The sequence below is a fragment of the Stegostoma tigrinum genome, chromosome 32, assembly GCF_030684315.1.
Source record: "Stegostoma tigrinum isolate sSteTig4 chromosome 32, sSteTig4.hap1, whole genome shotgun sequence".
Classification (NCBI taxonomy): Eukaryota; Metazoa; Chordata; class Chondrichthyes; order Orectolobiformes; family Stegostomatidae; genus Stegostoma; species Stegostoma tigrinum.
Window position 1 is genome coordinate 37494612 of NC_081385.1, and position 17895 is coordinate 37512506.

Below are 17895 nucleotides of genomic sequence, written 5' to 3' on the forward strand. Positions count from 1 at the left end.
TGTAATACACCTGACTTGACAGTTAATCCCAATCTAAACAGGATGGAGAGAAATATTTTTGTGGGCTTAGCTAATGGTCTAGCGATACAATGAAACTATTCAGAGCATCCCCAGTGATTACATTTTCCTCGAGCTGCGACTGACACAATTAATTCAGGAAATCCACTCCTTAAGTACTAGCGAAACCTGTGTAAACCACAATTTCAATCTCCTAAAATAAATCGAACGTTTCTTTCACACTCCTTTTCTTGCTCTTGCCTGCACAGATACACAGAAGCAGCGAAGGATCGAGGGTTGCATTGAGTCTGGTGGCACGATCTGAGATCACCCAGAAGGAGTCAAAACAATTTTCATTTCTTGGGCCTTCTTTTTGAGAATTTCAGAAGGGCCAATTCTTGGTTTTCAGGGGCTCCTTTGGTTCAGAGATATAAATTAAAAACCAAGCTGTTCTTGAAACAGAAATATGCAAACTCACTCTAATCCCTTACATCACAGAACTGTTTTGGTGCAGAACAAAATCGTGTGTCTGCACTGCCTCTCCAAATGAGCATCATGACTCAGTACCATTCTCCTGCTTTTGCCTGTAACCCTGTATATTATTTCTATTTAAGTAATTCTAAAACCCACTGGAATGATTTCATTGAAGGTCCCTCACTACAGTTCTGTGCAGTCCATTTTACACACAAACCAATTATTGTGTGCCTTTTTTTTCACATCATGTTTATTTTTTGCACAAATCACTTTGAATATTTGCCCTTTATTTTTAATCCTTTTACGGGGTGGGAACAATTTCTTTGTGTCTACTCTCTTCAGACTTCTTATAATTTTGAAAAATTCCAAGAAATCTCCACATAGCCTCTTTGTACTAAGGAAAGCAGTCCCAACTTCTCAAATCTATCATGCTGAGATTTCTCATCCATGTAATCATTCTTGGAAAACTCTTCTGCATTTCTGCCACTGCCTTCATATCCTTCCTGCAGTATAATTCCCAGAATTGTTCACAATACCCCAGGTGAGTTCTAACTAGCAGCTTATTACAGATGTAGCATAACCTCTTTGCTCTTGTCCCCTAAGCCACAATTAATAAAGCCTAGGACACAATGCTTTATTAAACACTGTGGGTACCTTTAAAGGTCTCTGCATATTTACAATTGGGTCTGTCCACTCTTCAACACTATTTAAAGTAACTTTGATTTTATACTGTCTGTCCATGTTCTTTGCAATGAAATGTATTACCTTGCATTTCCCCACATTGAACTGATCTGCCACCTATCTGCCCACTCCATCAACTTGCCAATGTCCTTTTGAAGTTTTACACTGTCCTCCTCACTGCACCCAGTTTTGTCTGCAATATTTGAAATTCCCCCTGTATTCCAAGGGCTAGATCATTAATAGAAACTATAAATAGCAACGGTCCTAATACCAATCTCTAAGGAACTTCACTACAAATTTCCATGACCGTTATTTTCTGTTTGCTACCACTCTGCCAATCTTGTATCTGAGTTAGAGCTATCCTTTCTTCCATGAGTGATAATTATTGCCTCGTCTACTGTGTGGCATTGCACCAAATGCCTTTTGGAAGATATGTCCATTGCATCAACAGCATTATCCTAATCAACTCTCTCTGTTACCTCTTCAAAACACTCCAACAAGTTAACTAAACATGATTTCCCTTTGACAAATTAAAGCTGACTCTTGCTAATCAACCCATTATTGTCTATGTGACTATTAATGTTATCCTGATTTATTGTTCCTATGAATTTACCTGCCACCGAAGTTAAACTCACTAGTCAGTAATTGTTGGACTTGTCCTTACAATCTTTTTTGATCAAAAGCTCATGTTTGCAATCTCCAGTCCTCCAGTGTCCCCTATTTCTCCTCACCCCTTTTCAGAAAGGACGGCAAGATTTTTGCCACTGCTTCTGCAATTTCCATGCTCTCTTCCTTCAAAATAACTTGATGCATCTCATCAGGTCCAGATGCCTTGTCAATTTGAATACCATCAGGGCGTTCAATGCCATCTTCTTATCAATTTTGAACCCTTAAGATTTCCTCCATTGTCACCATGGCCTGAGTAATATCTGTTCCCTAAGCAAAGACAGATGTAATCTAGTTTCAGAGATAGTAGGAACTACAGATGCTGGAGAATCTGATCTAACAAGGTGTGGAGCTGGATGAACACATCAGGCCAAGCAGCATCAGAGGAGTAAGAAGGCTGACGTTTCAGGCCTAGACCCTTCTTCAGAAAATTTCTATTCTGTTAATACTGCAGCCTTGCCCCTGCCTCTGTGTGTAATTTTGTTTTGGTAATGATGAAGATGTTTGATGAGGATAGGGCAGTGGATGTTGTCTATGTGGACTTTGCTAAGGCATTTGACAAGGTGCGTCATGGTAGTCTGGCCCAGAAGATTAAATCACATGGGATCTATGGTGAGTTAGGAAGTTGAATACCAAATTTGCATGGTCATAGAAGACAGAGGGTAGTTGTGGAGGGGTAGTTGTCTGACTGGAGTTCTGTGACTCGTGGTGTTCTACAAGAATCAGTGCTGGGACTTCTGTTATTTGTAATGTATAAATAATTTGGATGAATATGTATATGGCCTGGTTAGTAAGTTTGTAGGCAACACAAAAACTAGTGGATTTGTGAATGGTGAGGAAGATTGTCAGAGGATACAGCAAGGCAGAGATCAGTGGAAAGTTGAGGGAGGAAATAGCAGACGGAGTTCAATCCGAACAAATTTGAGGTGATGCAGTTTGGAAGGCCGAATGCTAGAAGAAAGTTTACAGTAAATGGCAGGCCCGTTAGGAGCATTGATATAGAGAGGGATCTACAGAGCTCCCCGAAAATGGCAAGCCAAGTGGATAAGGTGCTATAAAAGGTGTCTGGCATGCTTGCATTCATCAGTTGGAACATTCCAATCATTCCGCTGTATCTGCAAGGGTTCCATTCCTGAAAACCCTCCTTAACAATGAATTCACAAGTGCTGACCTAAGCAACTTATGGTAAAAATAGGGTTAGTTTCCTGGAACCTAAGATTATGACGTTTCGCCTATTATTTTTTGGGCTAATTTTTGGGTTAAAGTGATAAATGTTACTGACGTTATGTTAATACTTAAGTAGTAATATAGTAATATTAAATAGTAATAATAATAATAATAGTAATATTAAGTAATAATTTTGTAATATAAGAGAATGAAAGTAGCATGAGAAAAAGTGTGCTGTATACAGTCAATAGCTGAAATGTAATTAAGCAGTAACTAACGCAATGCAGCATAGTCTACCCTAGTGCACTGGCAGCTGAGTGCTGTTTTCTTTCGAGAACACCTTGTCAGTCAATACCATTTTATTTCTTGAATGCTTTTTCACTGCTAAACACACGCACATTTTCTTTTACTATTGCCCACTTATCACCCATCATTTCGACGCTTTACCATTAGAACTCAACCAATCCCTTTGCGTATAGCTTTTATGTTTCTTCACCTTTTAACATGTGTACTGTTTCCTTAAAATGGAAGCCATCATGATAACACAAAGGGCACTAGGTTAAGTGTGTCATGTGCACAACCAAGTTCAATGAAACAAAGCAGGAGAAGAGAGAAGGGAGGGAGATGCTGAGAGTATCCAAGTATGGACTGGGGGAGGGTGTACATGAACATCTACCCACATTTGCATTTGCTTCTATACATCTCCTGTGAGGCGATATGGCTGCCCATCATGCGCCGCTTAAAATTACTTTTGGGTTGCCATGAAGATGGTTGCAGATACTCAGCCTTTGCCCACAGATGTTTTTTAACTGGTTTCTTACTTTTTTGGTGCAAATAGGCAAACAGGTACAGAAGAATGATGTATAAAAGTTGGCAAGTCATGTTACAGCTTATAAAACTTCAGTTTGGCCATGTTTGGAGTATTGTGTGTGGTTTTCATTGCCACTCTTTAGGAAGGATGTGCAGGCTTTGGAGAGGGTGAAAAAGACATTTTCAAGCATGTTGTCTGGGTTGGAATGTATTAGCTATAAGGAGATGTTGGAAAAACTTGAATTGTTTTCACTAGAGTGTCAAAGATTGATTCAATATACTGATAGAAGTGTATAAAAGTATTAGAGACATGGATAGGCTGGATAGCCAGAGTTTTTTTCTCTGGCTATACTTCTATAACTTTCTCTTGGATATACTTTCATAATACGTACACCCTTGGAAAAATATATGTCATTTTTATTATTGCTCTTGAAGTGGGCTGAGCCAGTATTTACAGCTCAAGAGAAGGTTGTGGTGAGCTGTCTTTGTGAACTGCTGCAGTCCATGTGCTGTAGTTAGACCCACAATGCTGTTCGGGTGGGAATTCCAGGATTTTGGCTCAGCAACAGTGAAAGAACAGTGACAGATTTTCAAGTCAGGATGATGAGTGAGTTGGAGGGATATTTGCAGGTGATGGCATCCATTGTAATCAATTTCATCAAGAAGTATAAACAAAATAAAAATGTATAAAAAATACAAATTTACACCCTCCACACTTTGCATGTAACTAATATAGTTATTAGACCTTGAGTATTTGGATACTTCAATACAAGTTACATTTTAGAAGTACCGGCAACAGTTTTTAAAATATAGGGCTACAATAGGAAATGCCAACAAACTAGTTTATTATTATTGTTTTGAATTTTTCCACTCAGGTTAAAGGGTTGAAATCAATACATACCAGTGTCTCTCTGTCACTGTAGCAGATATGTATGTTGGGATACTTTAGAAACAGTAACAATCCCAGAAAGTCTATTTTATTTTCCCCACTGTAGACTGTCATTTGGTGCTGATATAGCTTTGTGGAAAAGTAATAGAAGTATGTAAAATTATGTGAGGCATGGATAGGGTGGATAGTCAGACTCTTTTTTGCCCCAGGTTGGAAATATCAAATACAACGGGGCATAAGGTTAAGATGGGAGTTGCAAAGTTTAAAGCAGATATGCAAGGCAAGTTTTTTGCACGAAGGGTGACAGGTACCTGGAACTCACTGCCAGGGGAGGTGGTAGAAGTAGATATGATAGCAATGTTTTAAAGGTTTTTAGACAGAGATGTAAACAGGCAAGAGTTCGAGGGATCTGGGCCTTGTGCAGGCAGACGGGATTAGTTTAGAATGAAATCATGGTCAGCACAGACATGGTAGGCCAAAGGGCCAGTTCCTGTGCTGTGCTGTTCTTTGTTCTATGTATTCCACTGACTTCTCTATTTCCAAACTATCTTCCTATAATAGGATTTGTATCTACCCCCAGGACACTAACTTTAATTGCTACCTTGAAGAGTTTAGTAAAACTTGGATGACAACATATAATAACATACAGGCAAATGAATTTCAATGATGATAAATTGTGAGGTGATACAATAAATCAGGAGTCCGATACTTTCAATTTGAAATGCTTTGTCCTCGGGCTATAGTCCTGACAAGGAACGTATATTGTAAATGGTGTATTGCAATTGTGTTGAGGAACTGAAGCGTAGGACATGCACTGTGGAGGCAATTTGAATTTTATTGCAGATTCTGTAATTCTTAAGTCAAATTATTTCATAATGTACTTCTACAAATTTTACGAATATTGTTTCTGCCTGGAAGTAAAACCTCATAAAAGTGCACAAATTGCTAAAGATATGTTGTTTAATAAATTCGAAAAAGCCAACGAATAAAATTCTGGGATAATGGGAACTGCAGATGCTGGAGAATCCAAGATAACAAAGTGTGTAGCTGGATGAACACAGCAGGCCAAGCAGCATCTCAGGAGCACAAAAGCTGACGTTTCGGGCCGAGACCCTTCATCAGAGCTGATGAAGGGTCTCGGCCTGAAACATCAGCTTTTGTGCTCCTGAGATGCTGCTTGGTTTGCTGTGTTCATCCAGCTACACACTTTGTTATCTTGAATAAAATTCTGGGGTTCATTTCTGGAAGAATGAATATGAAAAGCATAGGGGATATGTTAAACCTGTATTGAATGTCAATTAAATAACATTTGGAGTATTCCATAATATTTCATCATCCTAATTACTGAGGGGATATGGCAGCAGTGGAGAAGGGAGAAGAGCAATTGACAGGGAATGGTACTAGAACTGAAAGCTATCAAGAAAGATTAAACAGATGAGTGTTTTTCGCTACAAAATAAAGAGCTGAGGAGTGACTTGGTACCTGCCTTAAGATGATGAACGGCTTTGATGGTGGGAAATGTAGAGAAGATAATTCGACTTTCTGGGGTGTCTAAAGCTGAGGACCATGAATATAAGATAGTCTCATAAACTAAATAGGAATTCAAGGGAAAGGAAAGGTTAAAATGTGGACCAAAAACAAAATATTGTGACAAGTAATTAGTATAAACATTATGGGATAATTAAAGACTGAAAAGATCTGAAAATAAAACAGAAAGTGCAGGAGGAACCCAATCTGTAATCACCCTTCAGAATGTAGTCTACTTGTTCCTCAATCTCTAATTACCCCTCAGTATGTACTCTAATTGCCCCTCAATCTCTAATCACCCCCTAAGTACACACTAATTTCGATGCTTTTTTCAGGTTGGATCTAGCACAGTCACTGGGATTAACTCAGCTTCAAGTGAAAACTTGGTACCAGAATCGAAGGATGAAGTGGAAGAAGCTGGTGAGTGGAGTTTCTGTGTTTTGTCAAGTGCTGTTTGCAATTGGCTGTGGGTTTCATGTTGAACTTTGTGGCTATGTAGTGACCAAAATGTTTTGAAGCAAGATATAGAATTCATGGCAGTTATTAATTTTTCTTCACAGAATGTGGGCATTGTTGGCAAGGACGGTATTTATTGCATTTCCTTAATTGCCCTGGAGAAGGTGCTGGTGAGCTATCATCTTGAACCCTTGATGTGTAGGCTCACCCAAAATGCTGTTACGAAGGGAAATTCCCAAATTTTGTCCCAGTGACAGTGAAGGGACAACGACATATTTCCAAATCAGTGTGGTGTGCGGCTTGGAAGGGAACTTGTAGGTGGTAGTGCTCCTATGTATCTGCTGTCTTCGTCCTTTGAGATGGCAGAGATTGCAGATTTGAAAGGTGCTGATGAATGAGGCTTGGTAAGTTCCTGCAGTGATACATAGGAGATACACAATGCTGCCACGGTGCATTGGAAGTGAAGGGAGTGAATGTTGAAGGCCATTGTGGTGCCAAAAAAGAGGCTGCTTTCTTCTGGGTGTATAGAACATAGAATCAAACAGGACAGAAGAAGCCCATCCATCCCATCAACTCTACATCTACACTAGTCCAATTTTCCAGTCATTGTCCCATAGCCTTGAATGTTATGGCATTTCAAGTGCTCATCCACATGGCTTTTAAGACGTTGTGAGGTTTCCCATCTCCTCTGTCCTCCTGGTGACTGCATTCCAGATTCCCACCGCCCTCTGGGTGAAAAGCTTCCCGCAAATCCCATCTAAACCTCCAGCCTTTCACCTTAAAATTATGCTTCCCTTGTTATTGGCTGTTTAACAAAGGGGAACAGCTGCTTTCTATTCACCCTGTCCATGCCCGTCATAATCTTATACACTTCTAGCGAGTTTTGAGAAGATTTGTAGCTCAGGTTGTGGTTCTGGATGTAGGTTTGCTCGCTGAGCTGGAAGGTTCGTTTTCAGACGTTTTGTCACCGTTTGAGGTAACATTATCAGTGAGCCTCTGGTGAAGCACTGGTGTTATGTCCCGCTTTCTATTTATGTGTTCAGGTGTCCTTGCGTTGGTGATGTCATTTCCTGTGTTTATGTCATTTCCTGTTCTTTTTCTCAGAGGGTGGTAGATGGGCTTCAAATCCATGTGTTTGTTGACGGAGTTCCAGTTGGAATGCCATGCTTCTAGGAATTCTCGTGCGTGTCTCTGTTTGGCTTGTTCTTGGATGGATGTGTTGTCCCAATCAAAGTGGTGTCCTTCCTCATCTGTATGTAAGGATACTAGTGATAGTGGGTCATGTCTTTTTGTGGCTAGTTGATGAATATTCTTTGCAGCCCTTCCAGTGCAATCATGTTCTCCCTATAGTGTGGTGGACATGCACTGTATGTAGTACTCCAGCTGCAACTTAAACAAAGTTCAGCAGGGCACCAGCAGAACCTCCCTGCTCTTAAAATATATGCCCTGATAAAATCAAGCATCCCATATGGCTTCTTAATTATCCTATTAACCTGCCCTGCCAGCTTCAGGGATTTGTGAACAAACATCCTAAGATACCTCTGTACCTCTGAGCATCTTAGTGTCCTACCGTTCATGGAGTACGCTCTCACCTTGTTCTTTCTTCCAAAGTGCATCACCTCACAATTGCCAGGGTTAAATTCCATCTGACACCAGTCTATCCATCTATCCAATCTGTTTATATCTTCCTGTAACTGAAGATCTTCTTCTTCACAGTCAACCACTTGGCCAATCTTTGAATGAGCTGCAAACTTATTGATCCATTTCCCCTCTCCCCTCTCACATAGACACCACATTCTCATCTATACTGTTGATATATCACAAATGATAAGAGACCCAGCATTGGTCCCTGTGGTATGCCATTGGATACCAAAATATAGTCACACAAACAGTTTCGTACCACCACTCCTCGATCTCCTGTCATTAAGCTAATTTTGGGTGGAACTTGTTAGGTTATCCCAGATCCCATGTGCTTTTATTTTCTTTATCAGTCTCCCAGGTCGGATCTTATCAAAACCTTTGCTGAAATCTATATAAACTATATTAACTGCCTTACCCTTATGTACATAGCTGATCACCTCCCCAAAAAGCTCAATCAAATTTGTTAGGCATGACCTCCTCCTTACAAAGCCATGCTGACTATCCCTGATCAAACTTTGCCTCTCAATGGAAGATTAATTGTGTCCTCCAAAGTTTTCCCCAATAGTTTCCCTACCTATGTGAGACTCATTGGTCTATAATTCCCTGATTTATCTCTACCACCCTTCATGAAAAGTGGAACCACATAAGCTGTCCTCCAGTCATCTGGCACCACATCTGTGACCAATGAGGAATTAAGAATTTTTTTCCAAACCCATGTCATTTCTTCCCTCACTTCCCACACTGGCTTAGGAAACATCTGGTTCTGGGAATTTGTTCACTTTTAAGCCTGCAAAAACCTCCAACATCCTCACTCCCTATGTTAATATACTCGGGTCCCTCTTTTCGAATTTAGTACCTATATAGTCCTTTTCTCAGACAGATATCAAGTACTCATTTAACACCCTACCAATATCCTTTAGCTACATGCACGTGTATTGAACTTCTTTAGTATTTTAGGGCTACACTCCGTTGATTGGAGAGTATTCCATCATTTTCCTGTTTTATGCCTTGCAAATGGTAGACAGACTCAGGGGAATCAGGAAGCGTGCTTGCTGCAGGATTTTTAGCTTCAGACCTACTCTTGTACCCAGTGTATTATATGACTAGCCCAGTTCAGTTTCTGGTAAATGGTGAAACCCAAAATGTTGATACTGGGTATTTCAATGATGGTAATGCCATTGAATATCAAGGAGAGATGGTTATATTCTCTCTTGAGAAATAGTTACAGCAACCACTGTTGAGAAACTGTTGGTGAAAGATAGAATGTTGACACATGTTTGGTGACGGTTGAGGAGATTCACCAAATGTTGGAGCCGGTTCGTATGCAGAGTTTAGGGCTTTAAAGTCATAGGCATCAATGGCACAGAAAAAAAATCTCTTTGACCCATCACATTCGTGCTATTCAAAAATAATCACCTAATTATTCTAATGTCACTTTCCAGCATTTGGCCCAGAGACTTGTATGTCATGGCATCACAAGTGCGCAACTAAATAGTTCTTAAACATCATGTTGGTTTTTGTCTCTACCACCTTAATGTGCAGTGAGTTCCATATTTCCACCACCGTCTGGTTGAAAAGGTTTTTCTCATGTCTCCTAAACCTTCTGCCCCATGGTCACTGATCCTTCCATCAAGGGGAAAAATTTCTTCCTATTCACCCTGCCTATGCCCCTTGTAATTTTGTATATCTCAGTCATGTCTCCTGTCACACTCCTCTGCTCTAAGGAAAACAATTGTAGCCCATCCAATCTCTCTTCATAATCAAAATTCTCCAGCCCATGTGACATCCTGGTAAACACTGAAAGAACTGCGGATGCTGTAAATCAGGAACGAAAACAAAATTGCTGAAAAAGTTCAGCAGGTCTGGTAACATCTGTGAAGGGAAAAACAGAGTTAACATTTTGGGTCCGGTGACTCTTCCTACAGGGAAGTGGGTTCTGAAATAAATAGGGAGAGAGGGGGAGGCGGATCTGGGAGCAGCACTGGGACAGTGGAACCTGTATCATTAGTGTAGTCTACACCTCAACCATGCTGGGCCAGTGTCCTAGCGAGCAGCACAACCAGGGAATAAGAGGGGGTTTAAAGTTAATAGTGAGGGCAAGGGATCAAATTTTGGAGGAAGTGGTAAATCAAAAAGTAAGAAAGGCATCAATATAAGAAATAACAAGCAGGACATGATGGGAACAGATAGGATAATGCTGCCTAAACCTTTCCCACTGTGACCCCATTTTGAGGCTTAAGAATTCTTTTGACCCCTCGGTGACAGCAGGATCATGTTAGAATGGGAATACACTGGTATTACACTGGTGGAACTCCACATGGTCATTACTGCCTCAGAACTCATGGCCCCAAAACTTCTGCTCCCCATTTTGATCCCAGCCTTTACTTTATGAAGCACTGGGACAGAGAGTACAAATCTAACAGTTAAACAACCACATGATAGGGTATCAATAATCATGGGGAATTTAAATCTACACATAGAACATAGAACAATACAGCACAGTACAGACCCTTCAACCCACAATGTTGTGCCAAACTTTTACCCTAAACCCAAGGTCTATCTAACCTCCACCCCTACCTTATACTATCATCCATATGCCTATCTAATAGCTGCTTAAATGCCCCTAAAGAGGCCAACTCCACCACCCGCTTCGGCAATGCATTCCACGCCCCAACCACTCTCTGAGTAAAGAACCCACCTCTGACATCTCCCCTATATCTACCCCCATTCACTTTAAATCTACACCCCATCATAATAGTTACCTCCACCCTAGAAAAAAATTCTCGGGCTGCCCACTCTGTCAATACCTCTGAGCATTTTGTACACGTCTATCAAGTCTAAACTGGAATATTAACTGGAAAACTCAAATTGGCAGTAACAGTCTGGATGAGGAGTTTATGGAATGCTTTTGGGCTTAGTTCAACAACGTGTTGTTCTAAGAAACTATCAGAGAGAAGGTTACTCTAGGTCTAATATTATGTAATAAGATAGGATTAATTCATGACTTCAAAGTTAAGGCACCTCTAGCTACCAGTAATCACAATATAATTGAAGTTTGAAATTCCCTTCCCCAAAATACTTAACCTTTAATTATTTTTAAGACAGAGATAAATAGATTTTTGGTTCCCAAGGAGATGAAAGATTATCAGAGACATGCAGGAAGGTAGACCTGAGGTTATAGTCTCATAAGCCAAGATCTGACTGTCAGAATAGCTCGAAGGGCCGAGTGGTCTACTCTTGCTCAATGTTGGTGTGTCTATGATTTACATTCAGTTTTAAGCAGAGAGAAATGGCTCAAAGACAAGGATTATTATATTTAAATGAGGACAATTATGTGGACATGACAGCTAGGCTAGATGTGAACTGGGATACTAGGCTAACAGATAAATCAGTGGAGAACCAGTGGCAAAAATTTAAAAAGATATTTCATAATATTCAGAATAAATATGTTCCTGCTATAAAAGAAATTCCAAGGGGAGGACGCACCATTAACAAATGAATTTAAGGAAAGCAGTATAGCTGACAATCAGGAAGTGGAAGAGTCAGAGGGAAGTGGTCCTGAGCAGACTGATGGAACTGCAGGCTGACTAGTGCCTGGGACCTGATGGGTTTCATCCCAGTGTCTTAAAAAGAGATGCTAAAATGAGGTAGTAGAATTGTTGCTGTTAATTTTCAAAAATTCACTTGATTCTGGAAAGGTTCCGTCATCTGGAAAGTTGCAATTCCTTTATTCAGGAAGGGAAGGAGGAAGTAGACAGACCAGTTAGCTTGATGTCTGCAATGGGAAAGGTGTTAGAATTGATTGTAAAGGAAAATTTAGCTGAACACTTAGAAAATGTCAAAGCAAGTGGGAAGAGTTAGCATGGTTTTGTGAAAAGAAAGCAATTCACATACCCAGTGATTGCCTCCACCTACTACAAGGCACAAGTCAGGAGGGTGATGGAATATTCCCCACTTGCCTGGATGGGTGCAGCTCTAACAAGACTCAAAATTCACTCATACCATAACTGATGCTCAGTAGCAGCAGTGTGTACCAGTTATTAGGTACACTGTATAAATTCACCAAGACTCTCCAGACAACTGTTTCCAAGCCCAGGTCAACTTCTTTCTCAAAGGAAAATGGCAGCAGATATATGGCAACACCACCGTCATTCTGACTTGGAAATATATCACCATTCCTTCGCTGTCACTGGGTCAAATCCTGGGACTCACTTCCTATTGGACACTGCAGCTATATTTGCACCACAAGGACTGTAGTGATCAAGAAGGCAGTTCACAACTACCTTCTTCAGGACAATTAGAGATAGGCAACAAATGATCTAGTAATACTCACATCCCAAGAACAAATAACAAAATGGTCTGTGCTGGCTCCCTGAATCAGTAGTTCACCCAGTGTTAGTACCCCACCGTCTCTCTCCCCAACCCCACACCCCTTCTCCCCATAATGCTGCTCATTCTTCCCTGTCGGATAATAATCCAATTCGCCCTTAAAGGCCTTGATGTGAACCTGCCTCCACCACAATCTCTGGCAATTCATACCAGACTCTAACCATTTACTCATATAAAATGATTTTCCTCAAGCTACTTTTGCCATGCACCTTCTATTTGTACCTTCTTGTTCTCACTTCCTCCAATTTAATCTGACTGGACCACACATGATTTGAACAATTGCAAAAAATCCCGATTCTCATCTGAAGAAAACCATCCCAGCTTCTCCAAACTACCTGTGTAACTGAATATCTTCATCCCTAAAATCATTCTCATGAATCTTTTCTGCACTCTCTCTGATGCTTTCACATCCTTCCTAAAGTATGGCGCCTAGAAGTGGTCGAACTATGCTCAATGAGGCCAAACCAATCTTTTACACAGGCTTGTAATACCTTCCTTGATTGTCAGCTGAAATAGCTCAGTTAGGAAAGTGTTAGACTGAAGATCTAAAGACCCCTGGTCCAATCTTGGGCTTCAGCAAAGTAAGCACATACATTTCCATTTTTGTATTCTTTTGGGCAGCACAGTATTTGGTGCTGCTGCATCATAATGCCAGGATTAATTGCAGCCTTGGGTGACTGGCTATATGATATTTCCCTGTTCTCCCTGTTTCTGATGTGTGCTCTGGTTTCCTCCCACAGTCCAAAGATGTGCAGGTTAAGTGAATTAGCGTAGTAAATTGGAGACGGGGTGGTTCTGAGTGGGATGCTGTTTGGAGGCTTTGTGAAAAATTGGTGGGCCAAGTGGCCTCTCTCTGCAGTGTAGGGATTCTATGATTTTGCCCTCTACACCCCTATTAACAAGGACAAGGATCACATATTCAGTGATCCCCCACCTTAAATAATTTATACAATATATAGAACCCCCACAACCCTATGCCTCTGTTCCTGCACTGACTTTAGAATTCATATTGACTTTCTTCTACTGAAATGGTTCCATTCTGGCAACCTGTCTATGTTCTTTTGAAAATCTGTACCATCTTTGTCACCATTCATTATTTTTTCCAAGTACTGAAAGATCCACAAATTTTGAAATCATGCCCTGGACACCAATGTCTAGGTGATTAATAAATATTAAGAAGTGCAAAAGCCCTAACAATGACACTGGGAAACTCCAGATTAAATATTCCTCCAGCTCCATTCAAAGTTTTGAGATGGAGCTGGATTACTATCTGAAAAGTAAGAACATGTGGGAGAATTACGTGAAGAAAAGTGGTCATTCAGAGAGCCAGTGCAAGCTAAATGGACCAAATGCCCCCCTCCCCACTGTAACAGTTCTATGATTCTGTTACTGAGTCAATCTCATTTCCATCTTGTTACTGTCCCTGTTATTTCATGAGCTATTAGTTTGCTGTCATAATTTTCCTTAATTATGGATTTCTTTAATCAACCCACATTTACATGGGGTAGCTATTATTCTTTTCCTGAATTATCACTCCCAACTGAGTAATGAATATGATCTACTTTCTTTGACACCTCTGATCAGTTTGTATGATTTCTTGAACATGTCCTGCGTGCAGTACATCTAGAATTGAATCCATCCTTCTAAACACTGCATAATACATTGCATTGGATATTGCATTTTCATGTAACCATTTCTTCAAGAAGTATACGTATATGGTGCCTGCACCACAATACACTCCACTCCCCAACCTGCCAAAGACTACCTTTGAGTGCCTGATGTCCCTCCTGTGTGCAGTTTACAGCTGATGAGTAGTGTGGATGGATCTGGTTGTTCCACTGCACCATTACAAACACCAACAAATGTACACCCTGAAGCCTGGGTCAGTGCTAACAGGATATACCCTGCTAACTGGGTCAGTACTACCAGGTATATCCTGATGCTGGGTATGTGCACTGTGTCCTGCCCATTTCAGAATGTGATTGAACATCTGGACTTGGCAGTGAGAGAGGTTTTCCTCTCAATCACAGCTATCATTTGCAGATTGTCTAGATGCTGGTGTCTGTGTTTAAACCATTTCTTGAACACAGGTACTGAAAGGAGGACACGAGGCTCCTACAAAGCCCAAAGGAAGACCAAAGAAAAACTCCATCCCAACAACAGAGGAAATTGAGGCTGAAGAGAAAGAAACCAAATCAGCACAAGAGCAGGAACCATGTCCTTCCTGAGAACATGGATGCTGAACCAAAAAAAACTCTTTTATTCTTCACTCTGCATTGGTGAGGTGGGACACTGCTGCAGTTTCTAGTGGAGAACCCGGAATGCAGTGTACAGCCAGACTGCTGCCAACTCCAGTGGATATATGTAAATATTGACATTAACTTAATGGGAGCGGGGAAATTATTGTGTGTGTATAAGGGGAATATGAATAAACTATTGTGTATTATTTTGGTGTAGTCTCTATGTCAACGAACCAATTCTCACAACATTTCAAACTTTTTCAAGATTGATGACTTTTTCTTTTATGATCCATCTTCTGTCTCCTAATTATTGTTTACTCATGGGTTGTGACTGTCACTGGTGAAGGGCAGTATTTTTTCCTTTTTTAAATTGCCATGGCATAGGTGAACATGAGCTGCCTTCTTTCACCTCGGCCGTTCATGTAGTGTAGAGATGCCCTAAGGCTGTTAGGGAGGAAATTCCAGGATTTTAACCCAGTGATATATTTCCAAGTCAGGATGATGTCAGAAGTCACACGACACCAGTTATAGTCCTACAGGTTTATTTGAAATCACAAATTTTTGAAGCACTGCCCCTTTGTCAAGTCACCGCTCCTAATGAAATGGCTGCGCTCTAAAAGCTTGTGATTTCAAATAAACCTGTTGGACTATAACCTGGTGTTGTGTAACTTCTGAGTTTGTCTTCCCCGGTCCAACACTACCACCTCACATTAAGTCAGGATGGTGAGTGGCTTGGAGGTGATCTTGCAGTTAATCATGTTCCCATGTATCTTCTCCCCTTATCCCTATACGTGCAAGCAGTACCAGTTTGGATCATGTTCTAAGGATCTTGTTGAATTTCTGGAGTGAATCTTGTAGATCATGCACACCACTGCTACTGAGCATCAGTGATGGAGGAAGTGAACATTTGTGGTATGGATCAGGTGGCAAGCAAGTGAAATGCTTTATTTTGGAGGGTGTTGAACTTCCGAAGTGATATATAACTCTTTTGTCCAGGAGTTTTGTGCTGAGATCAAGGGCTGAGTAGCCCTAATGGAACCCAACCACTATCAGTGCAGAGCTTCCTGCTGTGTTAACGCTGCTTGATAATACTGTTGATGACCCTTTCCATCACTTTCCTTTTGTCTAAAACAAAAGCTACATGCTTATTGGTGGGCACCACGGAGACAGCAGCACATCATCTCTGCATCCAATTTCATTTAGTCCCCTCCCTTGATATTTGCTCTCCTTGTTTTGGTTTTTATTGCACTTTGTATGCTGCCAGAACTAGACAACATTACGACAGGCAGATAAATGGTAAGTAACATCCACATCACACAAGTGCCAGACAATAAGCCATCTCCCACAAGAGAGAATCTAATCATCACCACTTCACATTGATTGGCATTATCATCAATTAATCCTCCACTATCAACATCCTGGGGGGGTACCACCATTATAGTAAATTGAACTGGACCAGCCATATAAATGCTGTAACTACAAGATCACGCCAGAGTCTAGGAATCTTACAGTGTGTAACTCACCTCCTGACTCTCTAAAGCCTGTTGGGTGAGTGCAAATCCAACAATGCTCAAAAAGCTCAATGCCGTCAAGGACAAAACAACCTGTTTGATTGGCACCCTATTCACCACCACAAGCATTCACTTACTCCACCACCAATGCTCAGCAGCAACAACGCATGCCATCTTAGAATCACAGAACCCTTACAGTATGGATGAAGGCTATTCAGCCTATCAACTCCACACCAACTCTCCAAAGAGCAGCCCATCTTAGACCCACCTCCATGCGATTGGGAAACATCAGGGAACTGAAAATTTAATGAAAGGTGGTCACGTGGATTTCTAAAGTAATTTTATGCATGACTAACATTGTTGGATTTTTGAAGAAGTGATAGAAAGTGTGAACTCAACTAATATAAATTATTAGACTGGAGAATCAAAGGCTTTCAATAAGGCACTCCATTGAAAACTGATAACTCAAAAAAGCTGTGGTAGCAGTGGAAAAATTAAAGGAAGGAAATGATAAGCTGGTTTCAAAACAGTATGAAGTGTAGGGGTTAAGGGTTGGTATTCAGACTGACAACAATAGGAAATGGCACTCCTTCAGAATCAGGGTTGAGACCTCTGCTATTTATTATTTACTTAAATGATTTGGATTTAAGAGGGAGAAGCCAATTTGGATGACTGTAAATTGAAAGACATTGTTAATACTGAGGAATTTTAGACAAAAAGATATAGGAACACAATAACAAACTTGATAAACTGCCTGTAATAAACTTCAATGTTGGGTTATAAGGTTGACACATTTTGGTAAGGAGAATAAAGAAAGTGCTGTGTTTTTGCACAGTTCTCAGAAAAGTACCAAATCTGGAAACAGTGAGAGGACATTATGACATGCAGCATGTGGTTTAATAGGTCTCCATCTTATTCTCCGTTTATTCAGCCAGTTACTTTGCTAGAAGTCAGACAGGCGATTGTGTCTATAAATTAGCGGTAATCTGAATAAACAAATAATCCATACTGTATATGTAAGCTTGAGATACCATATTGATGTACATAGTTTGTTGTTAATAAACTTCTGGAAAACTGAATGAATACAAACCTGACTGTCAGAAGTGTATGCTACATGGACCCCAAAAAAATCTACAAGGAAGGTATCAGAAACCACATCTTCTTTGGAAAATGAGTGTCTAAGTGAGTAGAGTGGGATAGCATTATCCAGGGTGGAGATTGAATTGAAGGGATACAGAAATATACATCGTTGAAAGTAACAGCAGTTTTTAACAAGATCTTAAAAAAACAAACAAAGCCCCTGCGATTAATTCCACAGTGAGAGAATTGAAAAACTGAGACATTTTATAAAACACGTTACACTACACTTGGAGCAATGTTCACTGTTACAGTCTCCATAGTAACTGCCTTTAAAATCGAGGCAGCATTTGAGCGAGTGTGGCATTCA

General features: G+C 40.4%; 1 protein-coding gene across 2 annotated transcripts in view; it reads left to right on the plus strand.

Annotated features, from left to right (window-relative positions):
- The window catches only part of LOC125467060 (homeobox protein BarH-like 2), a 56220-nt gene extending 38723 nt beyond the window's left edge, over window positions 1-17497 (plus strand). For both annotated transcript variants that reach the window (XM_048562421.2, XM_048562422.2), the window contains exons 3-4: window positions 6547-6631; window positions 14788-17497. In XM_048562421.2, coding sequence (XP_048418378.1) covers window positions 6547-6631; window positions 14788-14925 — 223 coding nt within the window. In that variant the 3' untranslated portion in view covers window positions 14926-17497. The remainder of the gene's footprint in view (window positions 1-6546; window positions 6632-14787) is intronic.
- Window positions 17498-17895: the final 398 nt, after the last annotated feature.